This window comes from Canis lupus, chromosome 6 (assembly GCF_048164855.1).
Source record: "Canis lupus baileyi chromosome 6, mCanLup2.hap1, whole genome shotgun sequence".
Taxonomy (NCBI): domain Eukaryota; kingdom Metazoa; phylum Chordata; class Mammalia; order Carnivora; family Canidae; genus Canis; species Canis lupus.
In genome coordinates this window covers 69,175,142-69,189,825 of record NC_132843.1, presented here as the reverse complement: position 1 = coordinate 69,189,825, position 14,684 = coordinate 69,175,142, and the positions used below count along the sequence as shown (strand labels likewise).

Below are 14,684 nucleotides of genomic sequence, written 5' to 3'. Positions count from 1 at the left end.
GCGCGCGAGGGCCGGGCGGGGCCGGCGTCCCTTCCGGGGAGCGGCGGCCTCCCTCCCCGCGGCTCTGGGTGACGCTTCTCCAATAACAGCTCGCGGGGCGCCTCGGCTCGGGGCGCCGGTCCCGCCGGTCCCGCCGGTCCCGCCGGTCCCGCCCCGCTGCCGGCATGAGGGCGGCGGGCGACGGCGGCCTGGAGCGCTTCTGCAGCCCGGGCAAGGGCCGGGGGCTGCGGGCCCTGCAGCCCTTCCACGTGGGGGACCTGCTCTTCTCCTGCCCGGCCTACGCCTACGTGCTCACGGTCAACGAGCGGGGCAACCACTGCGAGTACTGCTTCGCCAGGTAGGGCGGGGGCGGCGGGGGCGGCGGGGGCGGCGGGCGGGGGCGGGGGCGGGGGCGGGGCGGGGCGCGCGGGCGGGGGCGGGGCGGGCGGGCGCCGCGGCGGGGGAAGTGCGCGGCGCGCGGGGTCCTAGCGCCGGCCGCTCGGGCGGAGGCCGCCCCCGGGCGGGCGGGAGGCGCGCTGTGCCCCCGCGCGGGCCGCGCCACGTGCGTGGGGACAGAGCCGCCGAGGGCCCGCCGCGCGGCCTGCGCTCTCCCACTTGCTTGCGCCGGATGGGCTCACGCGGGAGCGCAGGGTCCTGGCCTCAGACGTGGGCGCCGAGCCAGGCGCGTCCCGGGCGCGAGCGCGCGCTGCCCGCTTGGAGCATCGGCGGCCCGGCCCAGGCCCAGGTTGGAGCAGCCGCAGCCTGCAGCCCTCCACCTGGGCCTCCTGCGGCGTGTTCCGTCCTGCACCCCCCACCCCCCCACCGCAGCCCGGCCCACCCCAGCTCACCCCAGCCCACCCCAGCTCACCCCAGCTCACCCCAGCCCACCCCCAGCTCAGCCCACCCCCCAGCCCCAGCCCGGCCCGGCCCGGCCACCTCCTGGGAACTTCTTGACAGTTAACATTTCGTGTAAAGTACTCGGCTCCTCCTCTTCCTTCTCACTCTGCGCTGCTGTTTGGAGAGAAGCCGGAGGGGTACGGACCGCGCACCCCGGGGTTCTGAAGGGCTGCGGTGAGGGCGGACGCACCTGACCTCGCTTTGGGATTCTTCTTTTGAAAACGTGGCCTCCGGGGCAATTAGGCAAAATGTGTGGTCGGAAATGGTATTTAATAGTAGCGTGTCGTGTATAAAAATATACATACGTATACTCACATAGGTCTCTGTTCATAGGCACCCACACATAATTATATCCTCAAGCTGTATGATGGTTTCAGACCCCAAAGGCACATTCCCGAGTCCCGACACACTTCTCTCCATTTTACGGGCCCAGATAGGAAGTGTGGTTGTGTATCTGTATCCTCACACCAATGGTTAAGGGAATGGAGTCTGTTCTCTCCAGTTCTGCCCATGTCCTGCTGGTTTGGGTGCCCAGGAAACTTCCAGAGACACGAAGCATGACGTTGAATTAGGTTTGTACCCAACCTACCGCTGCTCTCTGAAGAGTGGACCGTGCTTTACTTTCTTTGAATCTCAGTTTCTTCATCTTGGAAATGGAGCTTCTTGGGTCAGATTACACTGACCTGAGGTCCCGCAGGGACCCTTTGAGGACAGGTCTCAAGTCCACCATACACCAAAGGACCCAGTTTCCCAGACACGTGTGCCTTATTCTATGATAAGACATAGCAAAAGAAGGGACAAAGGCTAAATATTATAGTAATCTTGCCCAGACTCCCTGCCAGAACTGTCTTCCGCTTGGGGGGACCTGGAAAGGCACTAGACGCAGAATCATGCCGTGGGCAGCTTAAGGGCTGTATGTGATGTGGCTCTTTGAATTGGTGAGTCAAGAGCTAAAGGGTCATGGCACCACTTTGCAACGTTTGAGTGAAGTGAGCATTGGGTTTTCCCAAAGTTAAAAAGGCTGCTGTGACTGGTCCCTTGATCTTCTGAGCCTCGCTGTGGCTCGGAGTCTGAAGCAGTGTGGGTGTCTGGAGTGGCAGGAGCAAAGCGGGGTCACCCAGCACGGAAGGTGCTCCCCTCCATCGGGAATCCTGGTGATTCCTGGAGTCCATCCTGTGAGAGAAGATCACAGCGCCAGGCACATAGTAGGTACTCAGATGGCAGTTACCAGTGCGCTCCTGCAGTGAATTAGAGATCAAATCCCTCTGGGTTCAGAGGGGAGAAGCGGAGCTGAGAGATGCTTCTCTTTAGCAGTGAGCGTCCTGACTGTATCTACTGTACACGCCCCCAACCTTACAACTTCAGTGTATGGTCAGATTCCGCTCCACAAATCACCCTGCCCTATGGGACAGGGTGTGCTTTGTTTATCCTTTTTCTCAATAACTTTTGTTATTGTAGCTGACTGTTGTCTTAGACCCGACACCAGGGCTGCCACGTGCGTTGGGGCGGTACCACTGCATCTGTCCCCATCCACGCCACTTTTTTCTGTTTGGCTTGGGTGAACTTCTCTTAAGACCCACGGTTCATTTCTTCTCTCTCCCCAAGGAGTCATTTGAAATCAGCTAAAATAACACACCAGAAATAATGACACCATGATACCTATGAAACTGGAAATATCCTTGTACACCACTCTATGATTTCTGTTAAATTCGATTAGTTTAGGATTCGCGGTTAGGTTGTTCTCATAGATGTAGCACCATTTTCTCTGTCAACTATTTGATTATGTCTAAGAACAAACCAGTCCGTCCAGCTGCATTAGAACACATATATGTCTCCTGGACCTTCAAGGGAGTAGGAGGAGAATTCTCAAATATTAAAGCATAGAGGGTAAAATCTGCTACTTCCCTACCCCCCTGCCCTTCTCCCACAGGGGGAAAAAAAAACCCAAACTATTTCTTATCCTTTCTTGTGCTTGAAGTTTATCATAAAACAATATTGCTTAAGATAAGTGAGCCACTGGAGGGTCTCATTGTCATAGTAATTGTATCTGGGTTTAACTTATTTTGAAGGGAAATAGGTGATTTCTGCAGTAATAAGTTTATTCTATAAATTGAAAAAGCGAAGTTTCTCAGGTCACAGTGGAATGGGAATTCTTATCGTTGACACAATTCAGACAAAAGTTTGTTTCTGGGGATTTTAAATTTGTACACATTTTCTCAGTTTGGATATCTCCCAATATCCTTAGGAGGATATTTATGTTGCCTCAGCTTCTAGAAGGCAACTCCTAAAAATATAAATGTTTTCCAATTGGGAGCTGTCCCTGTCACACCTCTTAGATACATTTTGTGTACACACATACACACATGCGCACAAACACACACACTTACTTTTTGGCCATTAGCCACCTTTCTGTGGCAGATACTTCTATGTTATATTTCATACTTAGTACTCAGCATATTTTAACACTTTGTTATTGGCCTCAAAAAAGGAAAAATCTGCTGTAACCCAGCGTTCCATCTGAATATTCATTCTGTGTGCAGTTCCTCAGGTGGGAAGATGTCTCCTCTTGATGTTTTATTTTCTTGGTCGTGGGTCATTTAAAGGCCAGAATATTGCCTTTTTTGTTGGTTCATTCCGAGTATGGGGGAAGAGTACGAAGGCCCGCTTAGCCTCCTTGCAAAAGAGCTGTTAGAACCCAATTTCAGGAAATTTATGTCATGCCTGGCTCAGAGTGGTTTTATTTATTTATTTATTTATTTATTTATTTATTTATTTATTTATTTTTTTCAGAGTGGTTTTAAAAATTAAAATGCTTGCATGAGCAAAACAGTATGGTCGAGATGTACTGTTTCAGCAGTTGTAAAGATGTCTCACAGATTTACTCTGTAGTACTATCCATCCTGTCTAACCCATTGTTTTACCAGACTGTCAAAGTAATATTTAGTTGATTTTAATTAATATTAAGAGCCATGAACTCTTGGCTCCTAAGAGTCATGAATTGTTTTCTCAAGAAGCCTTAAGGTTCTCCGAAAGAACCCTCGGGCTGACCACCTGAAACTGCCCCTCAGAGCAGGGGAGTCATCCCCAAGGGCTGGTGTGATTCTGTTTATTCCCAGAACATTCTCTGAGAATTGTTGAGTCTCTAAGGGGAAGAATGACTTCAGACGTTCTCAAATTATCTTGCTTTCTGAATGAAAAATTAGACACATGCTCTAACAGTGCTCCTTTTCACAAGTATTTTTTCTTAAAAATGGGCAGTAAGATTACAATGTACAGACAACAGATTTTCTCTAAAAAGTGATATTAAATAAAACAAAATTCAGCTGTCAATACATCAGGTAATGAGATTATATTGTCACTTTCAATATTAGAATATTTCAAGTTTTCATTTATTCAGAGAGGGCAAAGCAGAGACTCTGGTGCCAGATTGACTTGGTTTGAGTTCTGGCTTCCTTCCTTCCTGATGTTTTGTCTTTAAGCAAAATTACTTAATGTCTTTGAACAACTGGGTTCCTTTATGTTTACATTGTTCACATGAATACCTGCCTCCAGAGCTTTGAATTACAAGGCATTAGAAGTCAAGCACTTAGTAAGGCCCTAAACATAGAGTAAGCTGTCACAGTCCGCCTGGCAGTCTGGCTTGTACTAAATGTTACAGAGGGTGATAAAATATTGCAGTGTCAGGGACATTTTTATCATGGTGGGGTTGGGGTCAAGAGTTCATGGCTCTTAATATTAATTAAAATCAACTAAATATTACTTTGACAGTCTGGTAAAACAATGGGTTAGACAGGATGAATAGTACTACAGAGTAAATGGTGGGGTTGGGGGGTAGGTACTAGGAAGGAAATACTGGAAATTGTTGATCAGTAGAGTCATCCTTCAGATGGCACATTTACTCAGAGCTAAAAGCAGCAGTTCTCAGCCCCCAGGTCCCCTAGAATATTGACGGATTTCACTGTTTTTTAAAACCTAATGGAAATGATATAATGAACCTACATAAGTAAACTTTTTTTTTTTTTTTTTAAAGCTTTTCTGGCTCCAAAGTGCTTAGAAGCATTAATAGTCTTTTGCCTGGAGACTAAGCAAATATTTGAGAAAAGAAATGGAGGCAAACAGAATTTTGTGCACAGCAAGCCTGTCACTGCTCCTGTCTGCTCTTTAATTTTTGCACGATTCAGATGTGGCCAAGAACAGTCCTTTAAGACTTTAGATGTGGCAACGCCATGACACACGTATTTTTCATATGCAGGGAACATAACTCTTGTTACAGCTTATAGGGGCTCTGGGACCAAGCTGTATGGTTGGAAATGATTTGACATGAAAGAGACAGAACAGCAGCAGGATATGCTGAAGTGAAATTCAAACCCTGGTGAGTTAAAACCACCATCTAATACTTTTCCTTCCCAAAAGCAATTGCACAAAATCCTCTCCATCAGAAATAACTGAAGATCCCATAAAATGACATTCCTTAAAATCATGTTGCTCTTTGCAGCTCATAAAGCATTTCCAGATACATTCTTCTTTTGATCCTCCTGAGGATGGCTCTTGTAGAGGGAACTTTACCCCATTGCACGTAGGAAAAAAACTGTCGGAGAGATGAAGTGGTTTCCTTGAATCTCACATATTTTTGGTCAGATGTTTATGGAGTGTGTGCTAAAGGGCCAGTCTCTGTGCCCTTCACGGCCTGAGCCATGTCTTTCTATTCCTGAGTGTGGGTTCCCCTACTTTCCCCTACCCATTTTGGCCTGAAGCTACTGTGTTGTTCACCCCTGGACACTGGGACTCATTTCACTGAACTCTGATTTCTCCTGGAGTGAATGCTATTTTTGTTACCTCTTTTCTTTTGCATCCTCTTCCCCCAGTCGTTAACACAACAAACTACTATTTCTAAAAGTTGAACAAATACATGGATTGAGCTATCTTCAATCTGTATCTTAGGCTATTAGGAAGGAGTTCAGAGATGTCTTCATTACAGTGCCTTGGATTTGCTCAAGAGCTATATATATTTTTTGTATATACCAATTATTATATAATTTTTTTAAAGATTTTATTTATTCATGAGATACAGAGAGAGAGAGAGAGAGAGAGAGAGAGGGACAGAGACACAGGCAGAGGGAGAAGCAGGCTCCATTCAGAGAGCCCAATGTGGGACTCGATCCCAAGTCTCCAGGATCAGGCCCTGGGCTGAAGGCAGCACTAAACCACTGAGCCACCCGGGCTGTCCCAATTATTACATAATAAAATGTACAAAGAACACAAGATTTTGGTCCTTTTGTGGGTTTGGAATATTTAAAAATATTGTGCTAGAGCCAAGATGAGTTTTTTACCCAAGTCTTTATACCTACGTGTAAAGAGTTTGTTTCTCTGCCCTCTGCTAGGAGAGCATCAGAGTAGAACCTCTTTGCTTTTTCTTCAACATATTTTTCTTCAGAACTTTGTGCAAAGTTCAGTTGGCTAGGTTTGGAAGTAAAATTTGTGGTGCAGCTATAATAGGAGGCTCCTGGATGGTATTTCTTTTTTTGGGGGGGGGGTACAGTATACTTTATTGATGGTACATGACAAAGTAGGGCTCCCCAAGCCCCACCCCTTCCTCGGGGTCTGGGATGTTAATTGGAGGTCAGGAGATTCTCTCGGTGTGTTGGAGGATTAAGTTGCAGCAGGGACTCCCCAGCAGCTGAGGTCCTCTCTCTTCCTCTTGTTCTTGCTGGGGCTGGTGGTCCAGGAGACTCTTACTCCTTGGAGGCCATGTGGACCATGAGGTCCTCCGCCCTGTTGCTGTAGCTGAATACATTGTCATACCAGGAAATGAACTTGACGAAGTGGTCATTGATGGCAATGCCAGCCTTGGTGTTGAAGATGGAAGAGTGCGTGTCACTGTTGAAGTCACAGGAGACAACCTGGTCCTCAGTGTAGCCCAGGATGCCCTTGAGGGGGCCCTCCGATGCCTGCTTCACCACCTTTTTGATGTCGTCATATTTGGCAGCTTTATCCAGGCGGCAGGTCAGATCCACAACTGACACGCTGGGGGTGGGGACACGGAAGGCCATGCCAGTGAGCTTCCCGTTCAGCTCAGGGATGACCTTGCCCCCAGCCTTGGCGGTGCCAGTGGAAGCAGGGATGATGTTCTGGGCAGCCCTTCGGCCGTCACACCACAGCTTCCCAGAGGGGCAGTCCACGGTCTTCTGGGTGGCAGCGATGGCATGGACTGTGGTCATGAGGCCCTCCACGATGCCAAAGTGGTCATGGATGACTTTGGCCAGAGGAGCCAAGCAGTTGGTGGTGCAGGAGGCATTGCTGACAATCTTGAGGGAGTTGTCATACTTCTCGTGGTTCACGCCCATCACAAACACAGGGGCATCAGCAGAAGGAGCAGAGATGATGACCCTCTTGGCTCTGCCCTTCAAGTGAGCCCCACTCTTCTCCATGGTGGTGAAGACCCCAGTGGATTCCACAACATACTCAGCACCAGCATCAACCCATTTGATGTTGGTGGGATCTCACTCCTGGAAGTTGGAGACGGACTTCCCATTAATGACAAGTTTCCTGTTCTCAGCCTTGACTGTGCCACGGAATTTGCTGTGGGTAGAATCATACTGGAACATGTACACCGTGTAGCTGAGGTCAATGAAGGGGTCATTGATGGTGACAGTATCAGCTTTGCCAGAGTTAAAAGCAGCCCTGGTGACCAGGTGCCCAATTTGGCCAAATCCATTCACTCCGACCTTCATCATCCTGTCTTGGGAACGTGGCTGGCCCTGCACCAGAAGATGCAGCTGTCTGTCGAACAGGGAGGAGCAGAGAGCCCTGGATGGTATTCCTGTAGGACAAGCAGGTCACTCACTATCAGTCAGAAGGTTCTCTAAGAAGTACTAAGACATATCTTAAATTTCTTTGGAAAAATCCAGGTCTCAAAGCTATAGTTTGGCAGCAGCTGGTGTTCAGGAGAACTCCAAGTTGGTGAGAACTCAGGCAGCAGAGTTGCCTGTTTTAACTTACATGGCAAAGAAGGTTTCTCCTTTATTTTGGGGTGTGTGTGTGTGTTTAAGATTTTATTTTTAAGTAAGCTCTACAGCCAGCATGGGGCTGGAACCCACAGCTCTGAGATCAAGAGTCACACCTTCTACCACCTGAGCCAGCCATGTATGTGCCTCATCTACTTTGTTTTGGTGCTTTTGACTTACCTCTTTTGCCTTAATGTCGCTTTTCTTTTTCTTGTCAGTACAAGGAAAATATGAAATAATTACAATTTTATGCCACTTTGTTTCCCGAGAAGGCAATCAATAATTATAAATGTCCTGTATATTGTTGGAGTCGTTAATAACTAAGGTCACTCCCTATCCCCACACCCACATCCACACTTTTTTTTAGGGGGGGGGCCTCAGATGTAGAGTGAGTAACCCTATTTCTCACTTCCAGGCATGCTTCGTCTGCTCCGTGTCAGGCCAGTTGGATTTAGGAGAGTTTCCCCTCTGTGATTGACTCCCCATTCCCATTTCCTGCTCCTCTCACAGACAGCCCCTCTCTGGGTTTATCTCCAAGTCTCTGAATATGTGTGTCACCATCATCACCAGGGAACTAGACCTACGACAGGGCACCATGGTCCTACTTGACCAGATTCAGACTTTGAGCCCTCTTCTGCTCAGCCTGGCAGCTCCTTGGTTTTCTGTAGCTGTCCCAGGGGCGAGGCCCCCCCTGTGCTGGCCCCTTCCCTCCAGAGAGTGTCCAGTTCTGGGACTTAGAGGTTTCTATCCCCTTCCAGGGGACTTACATTGTCAGCCTCACTGTCAGCCGCTCCTTTCCCACCCACATCCCCCACCTCGCATCTTGGGATTCCTAGCACATCTGTGGTAGTTTAGGGGTGCAGTGCTCTGGCAGCGAATTGACTGAAGTCACTGCCTTTTCAGGGATTGAACCCGTGACCTTGGCCTCATTAGCACGGGCGCTCTCACCAGTCCCGGAGCCACGCACCTCACTCTGTGTAACTTCTGCTGACTCTCTTCCTACCACCCTCAGAGGCCTCCTTTTCAATTGCAAAGGCGTTCACACCAGCACAATAGAACAGAAGGAAATCCGATCTCTTCCAGACTTCTCTGAAGGTCAGAATTATGCAATTTAGTGGGAAAATAATACCAAAAAGTCTTGAGGGTTCAGGAAACAACTTCTCTTTCTAGTCCCCGCGTTCGCTGCAAAATCCAGCTGTGTCTCAGAGTCTTCTTCAGTCAAAAGTTTAAAAATAGCACAGAGCTCGTTGTGCCAGTTCATTAACATAAAATCTGGGGACTCTTGTTCACTAAGCGGACGGTTTCAGATGACTTAGTAGAAACATCGCGTGCCCGTTATTAAAATAGATTCGGTTCACTTTCATGGGAAGGGGGTCTAGAATTTGGACACGCTTACCTTTGGCGAGGTGATGGTCCCCGGAATCCCAAACGAGTGCTTGCTATGATAGCTGACACTGGTGCGCATCAGCAAGTGCACTGTGATTCCCCAGGGTGTCAGCGCCCAGGTGAGTGTGTGCCCCCCCCGCCCCGCCCCCGCAGAGAAGTGGGGAAATCAAGGCAACTCAGCAGAGAAGCGAATTTCACACCAGGAAATAGGCGTATCCTGGGGGAGGGACCATCATGATACGGGGTTTCAGGGAAGCCAAATACAAATCTCAAGGATTTTGTATCCTGGCACTCGAAAGGAATTATATTGCAATTTGTAGCAAAAGAAAAAGACCTTGGACAGAAGGAGCCCTTTCTCTCTAATCTCTGAGTACCAGGAAAGACCCTTCAGGGATGCAGGTCCTGGGCTCACACTTTGTTGACTTCCCTCACCGCGGTGATGTTTATATAGGAAACACTTGCCTGTGCACCACCTGAAAAAGCTCTCATCCCTCGGTTGCACAAATCTGTTCACAGCGATAGCCTCCCATGGCCTTCAAACCTCAACAGTAAGAGACATTTAATTATGAGCAGATGGTAAACTCCTTGAGATCAGGGATTCTATTTTTAATGTATTCAACAAATATTTATATCTACAGAGCACTCGCTGGGTTCTAAGTCCCTGGGGAACAACTGTGAAGAAAAAGGAACAAAAGTCCCTACCACCATGGAGCTTATATTCTAGGCAGGGTTTTTTCATCTTTATTTTAGCCACGGTGCCTTGAACTTTGTGAGGTTTCGGCAGATATTTTTGTTGTTGTTGTTGAGGGCAGTAAGGTCTGGGGGTTGAGTATTTTCTTCTTCTTTCTTTTATTTAGTTGAAACCTGAAAATCCATGTATGTCACAAAGACAGTTCAGCTAACCACGCACCCTAGTTCCTGACTTCTGCAGACCAAGGGCGAGCTTTGATCAAATACTGAGGTCTAATGAAATTGTAACAGCCTCACATTGTGTTTCAAGAGCTTTGGGTAGGCTTTTTTTTTTTTATTTAAGATTTTATTTATTTATTCATGAGAGACACAGAGAGAGGCAGACATAGGCAGAGGGAGAAGCAGGCTCTCCATGGGGAGCCTGATGCAGGACTGGATCCCAGGACCCCAGGATCATGACCTGAGCCAAAGGCAGACGCTCAGCCACTCAGCCACCCAGGTGCCCGTTTTGGAAGTTAATGAAAGGTAGTCTACTTACAACACCTGAGTAAATATTTCTAAATATCACTTGAAGGAAAACTTTAAGGTTTTTTTTTTTTACCTTAAAAACTTGCAGGTTCTCAAATTTAGAATTTAGAAACAATCTCCTTATTTCCCTTAATATTTAATTCATTTCCACACACATTCAGGCCTTTCAAAACACCCAATTACTAAGTATTTTCTAGACTCAGAGCAGGACAAGAAGCTCACCTCCACCTTCTCTTTCTATGTATCTTCAGAGAATGGCCCTGATGGAACTCCACTGTAGAGTCAAGGCTGCCTGCTGGGGAGCCCCCAGGGCTAGGCACCAGGAGTGATGTTTGAGGCCTGCTTGCTCTGCAGGGTTAGTTTCACTCCTGCAATCTCACACACACACATACACGAGCACATGCAAACACACGTGTCATGCTGAGTCTCCCCTGCTGTCCCTCTTTGCCTGGCTAACTCTCCGGGTGGAGGTCTGTCCTGCCCTGGTTTCTGCAGGCTGGAGGAGCTCCTTTGTCTTTGCTCCCATAGCACCATGTAAAAATACTTCCTTGGGTGCACTTGGTCCAGAGTACAGGAATCTCATTCATCTGTGTCACCCCAGCTCTTAGCCTGAGACCTATCTCTCGGTTACCTTAGTAAATAATCATTAAATGAATAGTCTCATTTCTGCAGCTTATTTTACTAGTGGTTCTTTGGACAGGTCCCTTCACCTATCTACATACTCTGCCCATTCTTAGAAATGAATCCATATAAATACTCACAGAACCCTTCACTGAGCCATGTTTTCTTCAGGACAAAATCTTGAGTGTTCCAGTCCTCCATACCAAGTGCCCTTCCCAAACTAACCAGCATCATCCCACCCTGCTCTCTCACACCCTAAACACAACCTGGGTGGTCTTTCCAGTATCCCATGAAGGTGCTGGGTCAGTCTTCATTCATCCTTTTGCCCATTTGTAATCATGAGTGCTTTTCTCTGCATTATTCCCTTCCCTCTCTTGTGCCTCCCTACGTCTGTTCATTCTCCAGGGAGATCCAGCTCAAACTGCATCTTTTTTTATGAAGCTCCTCTTATATACTTCAGCCCACAAATCTCTTCATTTTATTTCATTACTATTTTATATTTATTTTACAGTTAGTTTACTGTTTACATTTTTTGAGCACTCTTGCTATTCCAGGCACTGTGTTCTAACCCTGGGGATTCAAAGATGAGTAAGACAGCTTTCTCTGTAAGTTGTCTAAACTTCTGTGTCCCTAAAGAGTTCAGTCCTAGGAGTAGCTTCCTGCTCTCAATTCTGTGTCATTCAGGCCATTTGGATGCTGAATCTTTCCCTGATATTTATATTTATCACCGTTTGCATGAAGGTAAGGGCTCATGTCCCCAAATAGCTCAACTTTTATAAAAATATAATTCCTCCAGAGCCTGGTATCATATTTTATACAAAGAAAAATAATACTTTTTGAATATAACTTACTTGGCTAAGGTAGATTAACATATTTTTTTCCTGCTTCATGTATAAAGTTTTATTGTACAAAAAATGGTCTTTGGGATCCCTGGGTGGCGTAGCGGTTTGGCGCCTGCCTTTGGCCCAGGGCGCAATCCTGGAGACCCGGGATCGAATCCCACGTCGGGCTCCCGGTGCATGGAGCCTGCTTCTCCCTCTGCCTGTGTCTCTGCCTCTCTCACTGTGTGCCTATCATATAAAAAAAAAAAAATGGTCTTTGTAATTCAAAAATACAAATGGAATCAATAAGGATTGAAAGAAAAATATCTTTTTTTTTTTTTTTTAGAAAAATGTCTTAAATCTGTTGAAACAGTAGCTGATAATGAGTTCTCAAGGTATAGTCCACAATGGAGTCATTCACCTCAACAAACTGGCATTTCAATTTTTTTATTGTCTATAGGAAGATAAAACCAAAGGCATGAGAGAAGGTCACCTGTTAAAATTCTTCTGTAAGCAGTTTTAAAAGGTGCATTTTCTCATAAGCAGGATTCAGAGCAGGTCACCTGTTTGTTGGACAAGGTGTTCATTCTCCTGTTTGGCTGCAGAGGGCCTGACCTCTGTTCTGGAACTGACATTTAGCAATAGGTTCTGAAGGTATTTGTACATGTTTCTTTCTTACTCTGTGGCCAGAGTGTTGACGTGAGCAGTATTGTTAGGAACAGCTTAAGTTTTTAAATAGCTACATCTCTATGGCTTCGGTTTTGTCCCTTTCCTTGATATTTCCTCACCTGGGTGTTGCAGAAGTTAGGTCATCAGGGAATCCAATGTTATTGGAATTCATTACAAAGAACTAACAATAGCATCTGTCATTTATTGAACCGCTGGAGGAAACGGTGGATGTTATTTATCGTCAGTTCCTTTATGAGAGAGCAAATGAAAAAGAAAGGCGTTAGTCCTTTCCTTCCTTTTGATTTCCCAGTCAGTGGGCGTCAGAGAAGTACAAGTATAAAGTAGCAAGAAAGTGTCATTCGGATCTCACACAGAAGTTAAGATAGAAAACGTTTCCAAATGAAAGTGCTGAGTTTTGAAAGTACATACATGCCTTCTTTGAGCAGGTTGAACTGTTGGGGATTTTACAAGGCCTGCAAGGTGAGGTTGGCACGGAGGCATCATCCAGCGGCTGCAGAGAGCAATTTCATGTTCTCTGTTCCTTCGGCTGAATATTTCTCTCCTCTGTCCATAAGCTTCATAAATTTTTTTTCTTTCTAAGACAAAGGCAGGGCAGCCCGGGTGGCTCAGTGGTTTAGCGCCGCCTTCAGCCCAGGGCCTGATCCTGGAGACCCGGGATCGAGTCCCACGTTGGGCTCCCTGCATGGGGCCTGCTTCTCCCTCTGCCTCTGCCTCTCTCTCTCTCTCTCCCCCTGTGTCTCAAATAAATAAATAAATAAATAAATAAATCTTTAAAGAATATAATTTATAAGACAAAGGCAGATTTCATCTCCACGAGAGCCTGCATTTACAGCAGATCCTAAATCAGTGTCATTTTTTTTTTTTTTTCATTGCCTGGGCTGACTTTTAGTGAATCAGGGATGCGTGGAGTCATGTTTACAAGGTTTTGTTGGCTTTATTGAGGAATCATTGACAAGTACAGTTGTATATATTTAAAGTATACAACATGACCATCTGATATACCTTGTGGAGTGATTCCTAAGGTCAGGATAATTAACCCATCACCTCCCCTACTTACTTGTGTGTGTGGTGAGAACGCTTGAGATCTGCTCGCGGCAAGGTTCAAGTACACGGTACCGTACTATGAGACAGTCACTGGAGAGCCGCAGAACTTAGAGCTGAACATTTCTGCCCTTTGACCTACATCACCCCCTCATGCCCTGTGACATTTTATAGCAGGGCCAACCATTTATTGGCCTGACCACCAAGCCCCGTGTCCTCCTTGTAAATCGTGGCTCCTATTCCAACAGTTGGGAAAACCTATTAGTTGCCACCTTACTGCCCTAAATATCTCCCGTTTCCCCAAGAGGCCCCAGGCTCTAACTTTTAACAAGCCTCAGAACAAAGCCCGGTGCGAAGGGGAAGGTTCAGCAGGGCTCTGGGAAGAAGCCCCCTGCTGCACGTGGGTCCGTTTCACGGTTACATTGTGGATTAAAGTGATGTGCGGAGCATTTTTCACTATTACACACAAAAAACCCCATAGCCTTAGTATTATCCTTGTCCCCTGACCAGGGTTATAATAGGGTTCTGCTACAGTTCCTCCAATTTTTATTTCTCTCAAATAAAAATTTGCTAGTGTAACCACTCTCTCTGGGTGGGAGGCTAACTTTGTTTCTGATTGTCTTATTTCAACCCACGGTGAAGTTACATTGCGCCGCTGGGCTTTTTTCCTTTTCTCTTTTTCATTTGGCTGGGGCTGCCTCTGTTCAACAGAGCATACTTGTCACTTCTTCTGTCACCGTTAGTTAAAAGTAATTGTTATTGCAAACCCCCTCCATTGCCAGTATCCCTTTCTTTCATGGTGAAACCCACTAAGCATTCATTTCAGTAGCAGAAAGTGGGGGAGCTTATAGGATCAAATGCTTTTCATCCAGACCCACAGCACCTGCGGCAAGGCATTAACTAGCCGGAGTTGTTAATTACATCTCCGACTTGTTGATCTTCATGGCTTCCAAATTTGAAAAGCAAGAAAATTAATCACTGCGTGTGTCTCCTCCGGTAGAAAATGACGGGAGCGTGTCTTCTACTT

The 14,684-nt window shown here is 46.7% G+C and overlaps 1 protein-coding gene and 1 pseudogene across 2 annotated transcripts in view; one reads left to right on the top strand and one right to left on the bottom strand.

The window, feature by feature from the left end:
- Nucleotides 1-41: 41 nt before the first annotated feature.
- Nucleotides 42-14,684, top strand: part of SMYD2 (SET and MYND domain containing 2) — a 49,737-nt gene continuing 35,094 nt past the window's right edge. For both annotated transcript variants that reach the window (XM_072831075.1, XM_072831074.1), the window contains exon 1: nucleotides 42-337. In XM_072831075.1, the coding sequence (XP_072687176.1) occupies nucleotides 165-337 (173 nt within the window). In that variant the 5' untranslated portion in view covers nucleotides 42-164. The remainder of the gene's footprint in view (nucleotides 338-14,684) is intronic.
- Nucleotides 6,390-9,686, bottom strand: LOC140635843 (glyceraldehyde-3-phosphate dehydrogenase pseudogene; annotated as a pseudogene).